This window comes from Nelusetta ayraudi, unplaced genomic scaffold (assembly GCF_046127955.1).
Source record: "Nelusetta ayraudi isolate G7.1 ecotype Tasmania unplaced genomic scaffold, CSIRO-AGI_Nayr_v1 ptg000059l, whole genome shotgun sequence".
NCBI classification, from domain to species: Eukaryota; Metazoa; Chordata; class Actinopteri; order Tetraodontiformes; family Monacanthidae; genus Nelusetta; species Nelusetta ayraudi.
In genome coordinates this window covers 188517-205935 of record NW_027466109.1, presented here as the reverse complement: position 1 = coordinate 205935, position 17419 = coordinate 188517, and the positions used below count along the sequence as shown (strand labels likewise).

The 17419-nt window shown below is 49.0% G+C and overlaps 1 protein-coding gene across 1 annotated transcript in view; it reads left to right on the top strand.

Moving 5' to 3' along the window:
• Positions 1-1877: 1877 nt before the first annotated feature.
• scfd2 (sec1 family domain containing 2) overlaps positions 1878-17419 on the top strand; it is an 82226-nt gene continuing 66684 nt past the window's right edge. Inside the window, exons 1-4 of the mRNA XM_076039236.1 lie at positions 1878-2819; positions 2962-3130; positions 11462-11589; positions 16700-16875. Of these exons, the coding sequence (XP_075895351.1) occupies positions 2009-2819; positions 2962-3130; positions 11462-11589; positions 16700-16875 (1284 nt within the window). The 5' untranslated portion in view covers positions 1878-2008. The remainder of the gene's footprint in view (positions 2820-2961; positions 3131-11461; positions 11590-16699; positions 16876-17419) is intronic.

Here is a 17419-nt window from a genome sequence, read left to right as displayed (position 1 = left end):
AAAATTCCACAGTTGTGTCAGAAGATAGATAGTAAACATTTACACTCCCACATGCACAGCTGCACTGTTTCACAGAACAAATGTATGCATCAGAAATGTCACTTCACTCCTCATTGCTTACTCAATTATAACAGGCAGACATATGGAAAAATAGTAACACCCTGTTGGATGCAAAAACAGTTTATTTGGTCTGTGCATGCAACACAATTATATAAGAGGGCTATCGTATACGCAACATGGAAGAATGAGAGACACATCAACAAGTCATTTTCAACATGGGTGAAATATGAATTATTTATCTTGGCTTTGAGACTGTAATGACCTCTGTAATGTATGCTAAAAAAGAAAAAAAGAAAAAAAGAATAATAACATAGTAGGAAATAAATAAGGTTCAATGTCAATCACTATTTAATATTGAGCTCCATCCACTTTGCCAAAATATATCCAGCTGTACTTTAGACCTCTACGTCACTCTTTGAGGCTGATACTAATCAGGTTATGTTGTTTCCGTCGAGGCTGAAGAACACAGACACTGTCAGCTGTGTGATGGCTTTTATCCACGCTGCCCAGCACCCAATTACCCCTTCTCTCCTCACTGGCAGCTTTTGAAGGGTGTTTGTAAAAGTTACATACCACAGACTGCACAGCTCAGGTGACACCCTATTATAAAATTCACAGCTTCATTATACAGTGGCATAATTAATGTCAGTCATTCATTAGGGCATGCCACTAGTTTCCCTTGTTGATTTATTCACTTTTCAGTGTCTAAAACTAAGAGCCCACTGCTAGACTACCCTGATGAATATGTAGTATAAGCGCCAGCTCTACAGTATGTCAGTACTAAAAGCTAAGTGTTTTTCATTAACAACTTAATGTCTATGTAAAAGTAACAAAGTTCTAGTTGTTATTTTGTTGTAAATGTAACTGTAAATATTTTTAACCTCTTAAAAACGATATTTGTGTAAAAAATCTACCAAATGGGTGTGTTGTGCAGCTGCCGATCTTGGTGAGGTAAGCTTGTTTTTTTTAATCAACTTGTCTACCAAGAAACCTTTGAATTGTAAATATGGACCTCATGTTGTGTCCTGAATAAAGTCTAATGACAACAACAATATTTACTGACTCACTTATAAGTTTGTATGTATTGTGGCGGCTGTGGAGAGCGGGACGCTCCCCTCAGGCCACAAAGCATTATGGGGGAATTATGTTGGGGAGTTGCGTTAATGGTTATGGTTAAACTGCAAGTGTGCGAGTGTTTGTGAGTGTGTTTGTGCATGGTTTATGTTCTGTTGGTGTTGCATGTCATGCTTTGTTTGTCGCCTGGGTTTGAACCATGAGTGAAAGTGTATTCAGTTTAAGTTAGCCCCCGGCTGCCGCCATTTTGGGGTGTGTTCCAAAAAGTCAAGTCGCAAAATAAAAGGTGACGTTAATTTGACGCACCAACAGCAAAACGGCGCTTGAGTCGTTCTTTGTGAAATCCCCACCGTATTTCTATATACTTATAAGTTTCTATCTATCATTTTCATTTTTTCGTTTCATCCACATATCTGATAAAAGAAGACACAAATATCTAAACGTTTCATTTTACATGTGAAATGGAAAAGCTTTTAATGACCTAAAATTCCATCTATCCATCTATCTGTCTGTCTGTCTGTCTGTCTGTCTGTCTGTGAAATACATTTGTAAAAATCTGAAACTTTTAAGTTCTAAATCAATAGGTAATTCATTAATTTGTTTATTCATTTATTTATTTGTTTAAAATGGGCAATCGTCAAACTCTTTCAACGGACGTGTCCTTCGGATGCTGCACTGCCATAGCAACGCTCTGACTCTTCGATGACGTACTAATGCTGCGACGCTTCATCCTGCCACGTCACCTCTGCGAGACTCGTGTGTTTGTTTTGCTTCCGCGTTGCCGCCGCTGCCGCCGCACCGAGTCTCTGACAACGACAACTCTGATGTTCCTCCGAGCTCGTTGCTGCTGAACCTCCACCGAACGCGGGCGACGATGACGGCGGAGGATTTCGCGCGCCTCCCGGCGCAAATGTGGGACAAGGTGCTGTCGAAAGTGAGGAAAGCGGTGGTCTTCATGGACGACAGGTGCGCCGAGGCGCTGCACTGGTGCGGCGGCGCCTCGCTGCTCCTGGAGGCTGGAGCCAGGAATGTGCGGGAGTTCTCCAGCTTCGAGGCGTGCGGCGAGAGCGAGCCCAAAGCTGTGTTCGTGGTGAGCACGCTACTGAAGGGCCGAACGGTGGACGTCATCAAAGACATCGTGTCCCTCAGCCGCCTGCAGTACTGCGTGGTGGTCACCGCCGTGCCCCACTCTGTGCACCTGCTCGCCAACGGCGTCACAGCGGAGATGGAGAGTAGCCCCGTGTTCGAGCAGTTCGAGGAGAAGCTCTGCGAGTGGATGGGCAACATGAACTACACGGCGGAGGTCGTGCACGTCCCCGTGACGTTCGCCCCCGTGTCGCAGCAGCTGATGCTGGCGCCCGCCTTCGCTCACCTGTTCCCGCTGCTCCCGCCTGATCTGGAGGCTGTGAACGCGCATCGTCCGGAGAAGAAGAGGTTCGCCAGTCTGGCGGACATGGACGTGCACTCGCTCTCCACGGATCTCCAGCTCCAGATCAAAACCTTGGCCTCGGCCCTGAACTCTGTGTTCGAGGCCACGGGCACCAGGGAGGAGAGTTTCGCTGTGGGCCCCCTGAGTCGAATCCTTGCAGGAGAGCTGGCCAGTCACCCTCAGGCCAAGAACCGGAGGAAGACTGCGCCTAACAAAGCCTCCATCATCTTTGTGGACAGGACCATGGATCTAACAGGTGAAGCCTGTTATTCTTTGTTATTGTTCATTAGTGTAGTTGTGCAATGGCCGACATCATTGCTTGCGTAATTTATCACAGCAAGAATTTGTACTGACAGACTTCTGACAAATTGTGACGTGTAATCTTGGTCCTTTTTCAGGAGCTGTGGGTCATCAGGGCGACAACCTGGTGGAGAAGATCCTGACAGTCCTGGAACCACTGCCGGGTCATGTGACTGACGTCCAGGTGGACATGCTGGAGCTCACAAGTGTGCAGCGAACCATCCATTCCAAAAACACTGTGGCCCCTGGCTGCCTGGCACAGACCCAGTAAGTGCTTTTCTAATGCGTGGTTGGTGAGAGTTAACTGGTATCAGTTTGGAGGGGTCAAAGGCTCGGTGATGCCTTCATAAAGCATGTAGTCAAACACCTCATACTTTCTGGCTGTGCAACAATGCAATTTTTATGTATGTCTATGTTATTTGTTTAACTAAAGAGCTCAGAGATGAATAACAAATCATGCATTTCCTCAACAGACAGACTAGGAGTGTTTAAGTTTCAGCTCCTAAAAGTTCTCAAAAGAACAAAACCTGGCAAACACAATAAATCAAACCTGGCAAAACACAAACTGTACGATCAGGATGCTTAAAATTAAACATTCACGTCACAAAGAAAATGTAAAAATCATGCAGCAATATGTACATTACTTCATGTGTTCATTTAGATGTTTCTGCTGATGTGCGTGTGCCAAACGCAGCCTAATTTGGAATTTTTGTTCAGCACATTAGTAGCAAATATTTAACCACCTCAACATTTCCCCTAAGTGCCCCTTAAAAAAACACTATTAGTAAAAGAAAAAAACAAAAAAAGTTACCCCCCTCGACCCCCCCACAATTAGTTGCCAATCTAAAAAGTTGCCGTTGCAACCTGCGCTCATTCCTGTCATCAACCTTTTTTTCTCCTCACAGATTTTCGTCTAATCCGAACAATCGTACGCAACACAAAATCTACACTGACACACACACACTCATGCACGCACACGCATGAGTAGCCTCCTCGGGGTGAGTCGAGTGGCACATGACCAGGATTAGGTGCCAGTTGCTCAGTGAAGCTCGCCCTCAGATTTGGCAGCGCGGATGCACGTGTTGGCCGCCTGCAGCGGGGCTGCTGTACACGGCGGGGATTAGTCCTACATCATGTGTTCCGCTCGCACATCGCCTCCGTTCATGTGGCTGCGGGACGCCGAAAGGAAGAAGAAGAAGCAGAGGAAGAGTTTCTGCCTCTGAAAGTAGAGAGTGTTTCGAGACAGGTGACGGGGGGTTCTGCTGTAGTGGAACCAGCCTCAGGTCTTTTTGTTCAGCCTTGGCCGGTCACTGTGTGAATTGTAGCAGATAATCTGAGCACAGCGGGAGCAGGTTGCACCGGCCTCCTGACGTCAGGCTCCAAGTCTGGGGCAAATGTCAACCTGATGCTAGCAGAACACCTCCGGAAGAATGTCTAAAGTCCGGGCAGTGCTTCTTAACATGTTAGATGCACAATCACAGCAATGCAAAGCTGCTGCGTGCTCCCTGAAAAGGAAACTAATTAGGGCAAACCCAAACATGAGTATTATGTAATATTTTCATGTTAGCTGAGAAGGTATTTGTATTGTAGAAGTGTAGTTTTTTTTTAATGAGGCTACATCACTGATTTTATTTTTTCATAAAATACATTTTAGGTAAATATTCAAAGAATGTGTAATAAATAATAGTTTTGTTGTTTCTTTGACAAAGACTCTGCAAATTCAGGGGAAATAGAATTTTCTCAAAGCTGCACTCTGGAGTCACAGTGGCACAGCAGTTGTCAGTCAGATTATTTTTGTCTGTATGTTTACATCATGTAAATGGAACCCTCGCTGGGTTGAGCATCCCAAGCATCCACCACAGTCCCCCCACCGCCCCCCCCTCTACGCAGCGCTTGTATGACCTGCAAGTCAAACAGAACAAATGCCTAGCAGGAGCTCAAGTCAGTAACAAAACAAAAGGAAAGAAATGATGAGACAGTGAGGAAGCCCTGCAGACTTTTGGCCCAACAAGGAAATCACTTCATGCTTTCATGCACAATTATTTTCCTCTCAAGTGGCAAATAATGGAATTGCATTTTCAGATTGAAATCAGGCCTCCCCCTTTTTCCCTCATCTCCATTAGTGCTGTCTGGTTGCTGCTTGTCCACTGTCACACTGCATCCATTGTAAAATTCTGTTTACTTCCACAGGCCGGCACTGGTTTTCTGTCTTCTCTTGGGAAATGTAGCAAATCTAAGCAAGCGTGTGTGTGAATGCAGATCCAAGATGCATGTGACTTTTAAAAACAGATGGAAACAGACTCAAGTTGCTAGTTTACGTCTGCATCATCCTGCAACGTTGAAATTGTTACGTCTAAAAGGACGCTTGTTTCTTTGGCAGCAGGTCGGAAGGTGCTTTCAATCTCTGCCTCGCGTCTTTGCTGTAAATAGAAGTGTCAGGCTGAAGCCTTCAGATATTGTCTGCGAGAGCTCCGGCAGGTTCAGGGACACAGCCAGGCGGCAGGGGTGGAAGCGTGGCCTGGCAGTAATGAGAAATGCTGCGGGGGGATGTGTGTTGCGCGATCAGGGCGACGCGGGATCAGCAGGAGTGTTATTGACGGCGCTATCTGCGAGCAGATGGCCCCGACGAGCCTTATCGCAGATGTTTTGGCCGATTGAAGTGGTGCCTGGGCACAGCAAGAAAGGAGCGGCGGAGTCCGGGTGCCTGCAGCTCGGCTCGGCATATAGGCAGAGTTTGATGTCAGTCACTTTAATGTGTTCAAGACGGCGGCTGCGGATGTTTTTGAGACGCGTTCTGCTCTTTTGGAGCCCTAATCTCTGCAGATTCCAGAGGAAGAAAGCGAGTTTCTGCGACCGGGGGATTGTTTTCTTTGCTGAATGCCGACTCTGCAAAGCGCCAACCTCTGCCGGCTCACTGCGGTTTGATCGTCTGTGTAATAGCTTTTCCTCCCACACTTTGTTTATATACCTATGATTAGCCGGGCTATTTTTAGCGCCGAACCTCAGCGTGTTTGGATTGGGTGGTGATACGGGGACCAGCTCGGCCCTTTTTTAAATGCTAGGTGTGGACCCTAAGTATGCTAAGTTTCCCTCCGATTCGTCCAGGGTGTATTATTACAGATTAGAACGACTCAAACATCTTGCGGGTGGTTGCAATTACTGGTGTGTCGTCGCCCGTAATGTGTTTAAGAGCTCCTCGTCCTGCCACTTAGATCTCACTTTGTGATCCTTGTAGTCGTGCCACAGAGAGAGAGAATATACATTGTGTAGGTTGACCCATCACACAGGCACACAACCGCTTCATGCACTTTCCTGTGTGCATCATTGCAAGATTGTTGTGATTGGAATTTCAGCTGAATCAACTGAATCAGTTGTCAGACCCAGAATGCCACAGTGTTGATTCTGTTTTTTTTTTGGGGGGGGAGCGAAAACATTTTCTCTTTTGTGTGAGACCACCTGAACTGCCTTTCAAACACTTTCACCCACCTCCCAAACAATTTGGGCATGTGGAAATTGCCACCCGGCGGCAGCAAAGCTGCTTAAAACACCTACCAGACTCGTCACTCACCCACAAACAGAGTCAAACACCTTCCAAACAACTTCTTCACATCAGCTTGTTTTGTTTAGTTTTCTCTGATTTCTGAGGACCTTCTATTTTGAGGCATTTCAATACTTTATAAGACCACTTATGGTCTAAATCCCCCCCAAAAAATGCCATAAAGGAACTCCCCAAAAACCCAAACAACAACAACAACCCAACATATTTAACAGGGTTCAGTGGTTCCCTGTTGCTCATCTGCCCGTCATGGATCTGCAGCGTGCCAAGACGTGGCGGTGAGCCCGTCGCGCTGTGTGCGCGCCCGTGTGTACGTTTGCGGCCGTGTACCTTGCCGCCCGCTCCGTGTAATCGGCCGCGCTCGGCTGCACAGCCCCCTTGTGATCCTGCGCAGGACGCAAGAACCAGACTGGCTGAGGACACAACTTTCCCTCTCTGCGGCAGGCTGAACCCTGTAGCCTTGTCATCTGGCCGCTGCCGACCTTGCTCCTGTGGTAGGAGCATGTGTGTATGTGTGTGTGTGTGTGTGGGTGGATGTACATGTGGGCAAGGCTGAGTACGGGTGGCCAAGGTGCTCTTGGGCCCCGCCTCCGGGAGCCGCGGAGTGCCGAGCCAGACGGAGCGGCCGACCGCACCCTGCCATGAGAAAACACAGCCGGGGCCAGTCTGGCCCTGCAGATCCTGCACTTTGTACCACCAGGAAGGAGCGAAAAAAACACCTATTTCTGTGCCGTATGGGGAAATGTGAGCGGGGTTTCAGCGGAGGGCCCGTGTGGGGACGGCGGGCGGAGTGAAAACAGCGATAGCGCCGAGAGCAGAGCGAAAATGACAGACGGCCGAGCCCTGTTTTCACCCCCGCCGAGGATGAAGAACTGCTATGAGAGCTGGACACGTTCACGCTCAGGTCTGGTCCCTCACCCGGCCTCTACTTAGTCACACATTTGTGTAGAGACGGGCCCTCAGAACCAGTGATTTGTAGGATGGTACTCTATTTTGGGACGTTTTCGAGGCTCCTTCTGAGAAAAAATATTCCTCTTCACTAACCGTCACATCATCCTCAGTCCTCGCTGTGGCCGGACCTGCAGGAAAATATGTAAATGAATAATAAATATCCCTGTGATAAATGCCTTGTCTCCAAGTATGTGCATGAATTTGTGCGCTGAGGGTTGTGTTGTGGTGATTTGTAAACAAGCCCGGCTCTTACTTTTAGAGTCGTGCCTCTAAAAATCTCCGTCATTTGTAACTAATTCAGTCGGTAATTATTATGAATGTCCTCGTTTCCAAAACGTGGGTTTCATTAACGTCTTTCACTTCAAGTGGGGGGTTGAGTCACCGCTTGTAAGTCTTTGTCAGTGTGTTTAGTTTCTTCAGTGTGTGTGTGTGTGTGTGTGTGTGTGTGTGTGTGTGTGTGTGTGTGTGTGTGTGTGTGTGTGTGTGCGTGTGCGTGTGCGTGTGTGTGTGTTCTCTCCTCTCCTCTCTTCCTGCGGAACTCCTCTCCCTCGTCTTCTCCCCATAAATCCGTTGGCTTATTCGTACCTCTTGCCAGGACACACAGGCGCTCAAGGCCAGGTCTGCTTTTCGTTCGGCCTCCTTCTTTCTCTCGCTTCCTCTCTCCGTCGTAATGGCGTGCTTGCTTACAGGACGTGGCGGAAAACGGCGTGTTTCCCCTCTCACTCGCCGTGCTCGGGATCGTTCCCTATGTGGTGCCGCACACACTGTGCCGTCTGTGCGAGTTGTGTTGCCATAAAATAAAAAAGTGCAGTTTTTCCAGGACTTGACTTGGAATCTTGGACTTCTGGAATTGCTTATCCAAAAAAATAAAATCAATCTCTGCATATTTAGCCCTCTGTTTACGGCCTCTCTTGTAAGAATGCTGCTGAATCTGAAGCTCTGTAGGACTTCTGATGGATTTAGAAGAGCACGAAAACCAGCGGAGCCTCAGTGCAACTTTTTTTTTAACAAGCCGTTTATGAAGTGGAGCAAGCAAAAGAAATAAAGCATGGACAGATTTCTTATTTCTGGCGAGTTGACGGACAGGATTGAGAGCCTGCGCGGACGCTTTGGAAACGCTTTTCCAAAGCAAAGCGATGCTCGATTGCAGGAGACGGCGCCGTACTCGTGAATATAACTTATGGCACAGGCGGCGGCACACTTCCAGAGAAAGAGATTTTGCTTTGACTTATTGTTTCACCAGAGGAGATCAAATGCAGTAAATCGTACTAATAGCGACGACTCCTGGAGGTGAGGTGCTAGTTGAGCAGCTAACGCCAGCTAGCTAGCTGCCGTTACAGCACAGCCTGTGTAGACACAGGAGCTGCAAATACAGACCCAAAAAAATAATAATAACAATAATAATAGCAAGAGCAAATAATTCCTAGCATGTTATAACATTCTAAGAGGGAGCTGATTCTGACTTCTAACCCGCCTTCTTGCTTTCAACCCCACGTGCGTGAAACACCAAAGACCACAAAGCCATTTCGCAGCATCTGCGGGTGAAACTGAAACGTATTGGCTCTGACGAACGCGAGCGAGAAAGAACAATGCAGAGAGAAATAAAAGACAGAAAGGGGGGAAGAAAAAAAAACCCTTGAGCAACTTGAGCCAGAGTGGAAAAATAAATAACAGCTAATGCTCGGTGCTTTTGAAATGTTTTTCCAAGCGAATCAAAAAATAAAGAAAAGGTCTGCTCGACAGCGCAATCGAACGACTTGTAGTAAACTGACCCTTTAGTGCCTTTCATCAGCCCCTTACCAGAAGAGTGACGCGGGCCTGAATCACAAAACATTTTCAATTGAAATACTCCAGAATGCGGTTCCACATGTTCGATTGCGTCAGAGCAAAGAAATAAGCAGTGACCTGCGAGAGACCCACGTAGACTTGCACGGTGTTGAGGCAGGAGGAGAGGGGAAGAGGGGGAGGAGGAGGAGGGTCGACCGCAGGATGAAGAAAACCTGAGTCAGAAACGTTTTTCACAGCTGCATCACGCTCTTCCAGGAATACGACCCCCACCACCTCCACCCCCACCCCCACCCCCACCACCCCTCCTCTAACCCTCAGGTTCACAGTTGGACACAATCAGAGCCGTCTCATGTCTTGTAATTGGTACAAATCCCCGCAAGTGAGTCACGTATCGCATTCTTGTTGCCTGATATTTACACAAACATCCCCCACTCTTCCCTACACGTTTGCGAGGGAGCGACCCGAACCTTCATCCAGGCAGGAAAGACTCCACACCCGCTCGGGGTTTCTGCTAGTCAAGAGCAAGACTGCCCCCTACAGGTTGTCCCTGGGCAGACTTTTCTCTCTCTCTCTCTTTTTTTAACCAGACAGCACTTAACATTTGTTGATGGCACCTCCTCCTCCCCCCACCTCCTCCTTCCCTTCCCCACCCTCCAACCCGGAGTCAAGCAGTTACTCAACCAGGTTCCTGGCTGCTTACGGTTGCCTGTCTCACAGCCTGCCAGGACAAACCATGGAGCCCGTCAGCCCCCGGCCCTCCAACACCCTCTTCCACTGGACCAAATGGCCCCCAGGGAAGGGGAGGTGGGGTTGGTGTCTAGGGGAGGCGAGGGAGAGGGGGAGGGAGGCGGGGGAGACGGGAACGTGGCGGGCCCGCAGCCAAATTAGAACCATGTTTCATCTGCGCTTTAGTGACACTAGCCTGCCTGTCTTCTCCCAGGGACACACATGGAGCTGCGTCGACAGTCCCGCGCAAAACATAGGCAGACGCATGAATACACACACACACACACACACACACACACACACACGCATAGAGGGTCGTTGCAGCTCACATGTGGCCGGGCGACACCTCTGGTATTTCAGCCATGACAAGAATGTGGGACTTCACGGTTTTCTTGTAATCAAAACAACTCGGCTGCCTCATCACGTCCAAAGCAGCGACGGCACCACGTCGATGCAAAGAGCAGTGGCGGCGGCAGCAGCAGCATAGCGTCTGGTCACAGCACGACAACTTGGTTTGGGTGAAACGCAAAGAGATACCCCCACCCCCACCCCACCACCCCTGACTGTGTCGTTTTTAATATTCATCCCTCTGAAATGAGACCTTGAGTCTTGCTCTTTATTCTTTGTGTTTGGATGGAGTGCGAAGATGGTGGGCGTCCCAGTTAGAGCCTCTCTCTCTCTCTCCCCCTCTCTCTCTTTCTCTCTTTCTCCACCCCCCTCCTTGTGCAGCCGTGGCCCGAGGTCTGGAACAGATTACATCTGATATTAAACACATGGCAGCAGTTAGAAAGAGGAGAAAAGGCGAGAGGAGAAAAAAAGTTTTTTTTTCTTAAAAAGAAGGGAAGAAAGAAAAACAGAGTAGATTTGTCAGCGTACCCTCCTCCCCCACACCATCCTCTCTCTCTCTCCCTCTCTCTCTCTCTCCCTCTCCCTCTCTGTCTTTGTCCAAGAGCCACTTTTCTCCTCTCTTTGTCTTTTCCTGCTTTCTGCCCAGTGGAGCCTGTTCATGTCTGTACAGCTGCCTCGAATGCAAACAGAGATGTAGTCTGTTGATGCCCTTTCATCCGGCCTTTTTTCTTCTTCTTCTTCTCGGCTGAGGACAATTGAGACAGAAACACAAAACACATCGGCGACTAGGATTCAGACACGGAGAACAGAGCTGTTTTATAGGGTAGAAGCTGTCAGTCTGCATAAAGCTCCTCTGAGTCGCTTCCGCCACTGACGGCGGTTTCGCAGACGGCAGTGGGCTTCATAAGTGACAGGACGAGGGAACCGAGAGACCAAGATGATATCGAGAACCACTTTAAGGTGGACCGGGGAACATTCCTGACGTGTCTTCCACTAATTTGGGCTCCTTTTTTTTTCCCCTGTGAGGGCGGCTCTCATTGGGGAAGTGGCCGCCGAGCGCTCGGACACGTCCGTGTGTGTTGTTGTCTCGGAATTTGTTTATACAAGCCCTTAATGTGCTGGAGAAGCAGCACCACCCCAGGAAAAATAAATACATGCCACAAAAAGCTCCCTTTTGATTTTCTCTCCCTGTACGTTAAATCACCTGCTCCACTGTTTTCACCTCGCAGGTCGCCTGCAGCCCAGTCGCTCTGGGAAACCCTGCTGACCAGCAAGCACAAGGAGGCAGTGATGGAGGTCCGGCGGCAGCTGGTGGAGGCCGCCAGCAAGGAGAAGCTTCCCATCAAGATGAGCATGGGTGAGGAGACCCAAAGAGTTTTTTAATAAACACGAAGAAGTGGAGCTGCTCAGCAGAACCAGAGCGCCTCCTACCGAGCGACCCAGCCTCCTCTGCCTCGTTGTGCGTTTGCCCCTTTGTCCGCAGAGGAAATGTGAACCACATGTTGGCTCCATCACAGACACACACACAGAGCTGTCGGTGAACTTTTGTTATTTGTTAATGAAGCAAAAGGAGGGGAGGAGGGGGTAGGGCTGAACTCAAGGATAAAAATACGCGTCGGCACGCAAAAATAAAGCTATTACACGCTAAAAGTATGCAGCGCCCTGGTGCACGCTCACCTTTTCTGGACTGCGCTTAGACAAACACGCTCGCGCACACATGCACACCCGCTGACTAGGGGCTGGGGCTGAAAAGGGAGGAGCAGCGTGGTCGATCTGCTGCTGTAATCTGGGAACTGAAAAGCATCTTCGCTACCAGCGACCAGGTCGGGATGAATTTGAGGCAGCAGGGGGGAAAAACACACACACACAAGTGTGCGCACATCCCACACACACACACACACGTCCTGCCAAGCATCTGGTTCACACGGTGGGTTTCCTTTCACACGTTTGTGCTAAATGGCGCTCCTAATTCTGAATCACTGCGACATGGTGGGTTTCTTTTTATTGCCACAGACTGAAGTGATAGAGGAGAGTAGAGGAGGAGCAGAGGGGAGCTGGAGAGGGAAGAGGATGGTAAAGGAGGAGCAGAGGATGGTGGAGGAGGAGCAGAGGGGAGCTGGAGGGAGCAGAGGATGGTAAAGGAGGAGCAGAGGATGGTGGAGGAGGAGCAGAGGGGAGCTGGAGGGAGCAGAGGATGGTAAAGGAGGAGCAGAGGATGGTGGAGGAGGAGCAGAGGGGAGCTGGAGGGAGCAGAGGATGGTAAAGGAGGAGCAGAGGATAGTGGAGGAGGAGCAGAGGGGAGCTGGAGGGAGCAGAGGATGGTAAAGGAGGAGCAGAGGATGGTGGAGGAGGAGCAGAGGGGAGCTGGAGGGAGCAGAGGATGGTAAAGGAGGAGCAGAGGATGGTGGAGGAGGAGCAGAGGGGAGCTGGAGGGAGCAGAGGATGGTAAAGGAGGAGCAGAGGATGGTGGAGGAGGAGCAGAGGATGGTGGAGGAGGAGCAGAGGGGACCTGGAGGGAGCAGAGAATGGTGGAGGAGGAGCGGAGGGGAGCTGGAGGGAGCAGAGGATGGTAAAGGAGGAGCAGAGGATGGTGGAGGAGGAGCGGAGGGGAGCTGGAGGGAGCAGAGGATGGTAAAGGAGGAGTGGAGATGCTGAAAGTGCCGTTGCTGCAGTAGAGATTGGGGGGAAAGAAGGAGCCGCCGTCACAACACCTCACTTGCACGTGACCAAAACGCAGGTCCCGGCACACTGCAACTCCCAACCCACCCCCACCACCACTGCAGAGATCCACTCTGCCCACCATTACCACCAGCAGAGTTCTCAGGCCCAGCACACTGAGCTCAAACCAGAGCGTAGTCAAACAAGCAGCACGGAACTTTTCCACTCGCGCTCTTCCCCGGCGCACGGCTCTTGGCGGCTGGGCGCAGGTCTCGTCGGGATCCTTCAGTTCCCTGCAAGCTCTCGCTCTGACCCTGCTTGGCTTCCTCTCATCTCCGTGGGATAAAATCGCCCAAGAGGGAGAGACAGAGAAAATAATCCATTTCTCAGAGCCTGAGTGTGACCTGCCGAGTTTCTCACAACACAATGGGATGATGAAATTCCCTGTGTGTGTGTGTGTCTGTGTGTGCGCGCGCACGCATTCATGCAGATATCTAAGTGGTTATGCAGTCCAGTGTTTGTCTTGGCCGTTTGAGTTTTCTTCTTCTTTTTTTAAACTCTTAGCAAGAAGTGAGTTGATTTTGGTCAAGCATCTCTGGTGTCAGCAACCTAAACCCATTCACTTGCCTCATCGGACATTTCTGTAAGTGCTCGCACAGCTTGTGTGTTTTTGTGTGCTGCAGTGGAAGATAAGACGTGGTGAGAATCAATAACAGCGATGGCAGAAACACAGCTGCATGGGAACAGAGAGAGCACGTCAGAAGACACACTGCACACAACCGTAAATCTAGAAGCTCTCCAGCAAGTGAAATCTGCGGAAAGCCCCGCAATTTTATTGCACAACCCCAACAGGCTCAAAATAACATTAATCTTGCAGAGGTGTTGTCCTATCAGTTTTTTTTTTTAATCATGGCATTTAAATTGCATTGCGTTCGCCTTTACTTCTTCTTCTTCTTCTTCTTCTTCTTCTTCTTCTTCATTTTCCTTCCATTTAATAAATGTGATAATTCAGGTCAAATAATAACACATAGACTTTACATTTACGGCCGCCTTGGGAGCCGCTCCTCGTATAAATAACGGCATGATAACCAGAAAGAAAAAGAATCTCCGGAGATCAGACTTATGGTAAATAAAAGGAAAACCCAGCCAATTTGCAGAACTTGTTATGCACGAGGGGGGGGGGAAAGTGGGACGCAATCTTTCCTCGAACTGGGGGAACTAATGCAGGCCTGAGTTATGTGTTTGTAAATTTGCCCTTTTCGCAGCCTTGTGATCTCCAGTGGAGTCCTGGACGGGTCCCCGGGGTGCAGCCACAAATAAAACAGCCAGGGCTTTTCCCCTCCTGGAGTGCATAAATAAAATTAGAAAAAGAGTCCAGACCTCCCTGCACCCCCCCACCACTATCCCTCGTCTTGTGTTAGAATCAATTCTGAGGCAGTCCAGCTGCCGAGGCCCGGACGCCACTCCGTTGACCCGCTTCACCCTCCTAGGCGGGTCGGCGTCTTCCAGCGACGCAGCAAAATCATCGCCGGATCCTTTTCCGTACCTGCGCTTTGATTGCGGCCGCTTGAGCGCGTCAGGCCGAGATGGGCGGCGGCTCGCGAGGGCTCCGCCGGGAATGTGATTTTGTTTTACGGCCGCTCGGCTGGGAGAAACGCACCCCCTGAAGAACGTTAAAACGCCAGAAAGGGATCGGGTGTCCGACGGCGTCTTAGGTAGAAGACGAGAAAATGGCCCCAAACAAAAAAAAAAGTAAGATTTTTGTATGGCACCAAAAAAAATTGGCACCGCACAATAAAACACACGTGCGACTTTGGAATTGTTTTTTTTTTTTTTTTTTACGGCAAAACATTTTGTCTGAGGTCTCATAAACACCTTGCAAAAAACAGAACAATGTTAGAGCTTGCTTCCACGGGGGGGAGGGAGGGTGGAAATAAAACAAGAAATCTCTCCCAGAGACACGTGGACAGTGTTCACTTCATTTATTTGACGGATGAAAACATGAACCGTTCCGAGCCAGCTGAGGGACGGTCAGTCCGTCGGCCCGTCGGTCCAGCATCTGGCGGCAAGATGCTGCAGGAACGGCCCGGCTGTTTAAGGGGGGAGTTTAGTGGCGCAGATAAGAGCTGAGACTCCAGCCAGCAGTTTGATTGTGTAATGGAGAACAGGCTTTTGTACAGCTTTGTTGTCCTGAGTGCTCGTTCTGCTCTTCTTCTTCTTTTTTTTGTCCCGTCCGCCCAGTGTCTTGCATCCCTGATTCCTCCCGAGCCGTGGACTCAGATTTTATTTGGCCCTTTGCTGTTTTCTTTCCCCACCTTTTCTCCGGAGAAATTGTGCTTGGTCCTTTTTCCCCCCTTTCTTTTTTTTTTTTTTTTTCGCTTTGGCTGCGTTTTGCCCCGGTTTCTGTGCTGAATTGTGGTTGGCACGTCCGGGCGTTGGCAAAACCCTCGTTGCGCCGCCAGGTTTTTATGGCTGGATATGTTCACAATGGGGCTTTTCAGTATTCAGTATAAGTCGGCGCTCAGTATTGTTCCCCCCCTGCGCTCAAATACGTTCATTTCAGCAGGAAACTTTTGTACCTTTTCTCATGGCCTTTTTGTTCGGCCTGCGTAATATAGTGCAACGTGCCACACTGGCTCTTTGACTTTCAGCTCTGAATTTTCCCGAGCTGCAGACTTGTGGGCCTCTCTTGACTTCACACGTGAGCTGGTGCAAAATGAGATTTTTGTTTGCTTCCCCTTTTTTTTTTTCTCCTCCTGTCGGCGTTCTAATTAATAGCTCGCTTTCAGAACAGCGAAGCGCTGCAGCGCTCTCACAAGGATTCAATTTGGATTCTTTTGTTCTTTAGTTTTAGGTTACAGTTTGTTTTTTTTGATTATTACCATTTTATTTTTTTTATTCTACCGGTTTGTCCCTCTTCTGTTTTGGCCCTGCTAAAGACAACACTGGCCGAGGAGGGCAACAGGAAATACTCCCACATCTGGTGCTGGTTCTGAGCATCAACATGAAGAAGTGGCTTTATGGGGAGTAAACGTGTGCCCCCCCCCCCCCCCCCCCTCCTCCTCGTGCCCTCCAGACACCCGTCAGCCTTCAGCCAGTTCTTCCTGTCAGTCCCAGCCAGTGGGACTGCGGGGTCGCACTGTTTGTTACCTCTGCCACAGTATGGAAGAGAGAAAGGAAACAAAAAATTGGTTTACACTTATTAGACGCGCAAAAATAGACAAAGTGAAGTTGGCCAACACGGTCCACTAGCGGCAATAATCCTCCCTCTGGGACGGGACGTAGTAAATAATTATGATAAATGGTTTCAAATTGATGGGTTGAAGTTCTTCTTCAAAGGCCCCAGTGTGAAACATTTGAACGGGGATCTACTGGAGTTAATCAGGAGAAGCGATATTAACCCAAGATTTCCACCGAGTGAATATATTCCTCTCTCGATTTGTTCCCTAAACTTTCCCTTGACAAGATTTTTTTTTCTTTCTTTTTTTCACTGAAAAAATATTATGGTCTGTTTTGGATGATAGTTATTAAAAATGTTGTTATGCTTGGAAATGGCTTGTCTATTTATCCAGTTTCAACACTCCTCTCTTCCCATCAGAGGAAGAGAGTATTGTTGAGCGCGTGTGTGTGTGTGTGTACGCACTCCTTACACCCTCTTGCACTTTGATTTATTTACATTCGATGGCACGCTTAAGACATATCATACAGGAAGTCGGGGCACAGCTCCAGATTGTATGTATGCTATGCGATGGAAATCAATGATTTATTTGCTCTCCCTCCCCAACCCATTGTTTTTTCCTGCTCCCCAGGCCGAGTCACCCCAGAGCAGCTCTGCTCCTACGTGCAGTTGTTCCGGAGCAGCGCAGGGACGCTGGAGAGCCACTGCGGGCTGTTGCAGCTGGGCCTGGCTGCGGCCCAGACACTCCGCCACCCCGGCCTGCCTCGCTGGGACGCCTGCCTGGCCTTCGAGAGGCTGCTGCTGCAGGTCGGCGCTCGTCTCACACATTATTCACTCGTGCGACAGGTGGTGACAAGTAGAAGCCCGCCGTTAAAAAAAGAAAAAAAAAAGAAAGTTGTGTTCAAATGTGATGTGCATTTTGAAATGTGCATCATTGTTGCAAGTGGGAAAAATGGTAAGAAAAAAAATGCACAAGCCTCATTTGGACACACTCCTCATGACAGACGCTGTGTCAGCAAAATTGTGAAGAGTGCAAATGGGATTTACACTTTCATTACATTGGAGAAAATGGTGTATAAGAATAATAAGTTTGCGTCACAAAGGATTAGTTTGCATGCAGCTGGCTGGCTGCAGCCCTTCGTTCTCCCCATGCTGAGCGCTAGCTAGCCACAATATTAGCATTATAACATAGGCACGGCTTGTACAGAGGTAGGTGGTCTGCTGAGGCGACTTTTGAAACCGAGCTCTGTTGAAGTGTAAAGGAAACTAGACATACACAGTGTACAAACACAGTCACCATTTGCAGGGAGCCAGCTGATTTTTCTTTAGGGTGTTTCCCCCCTTTCGGGTA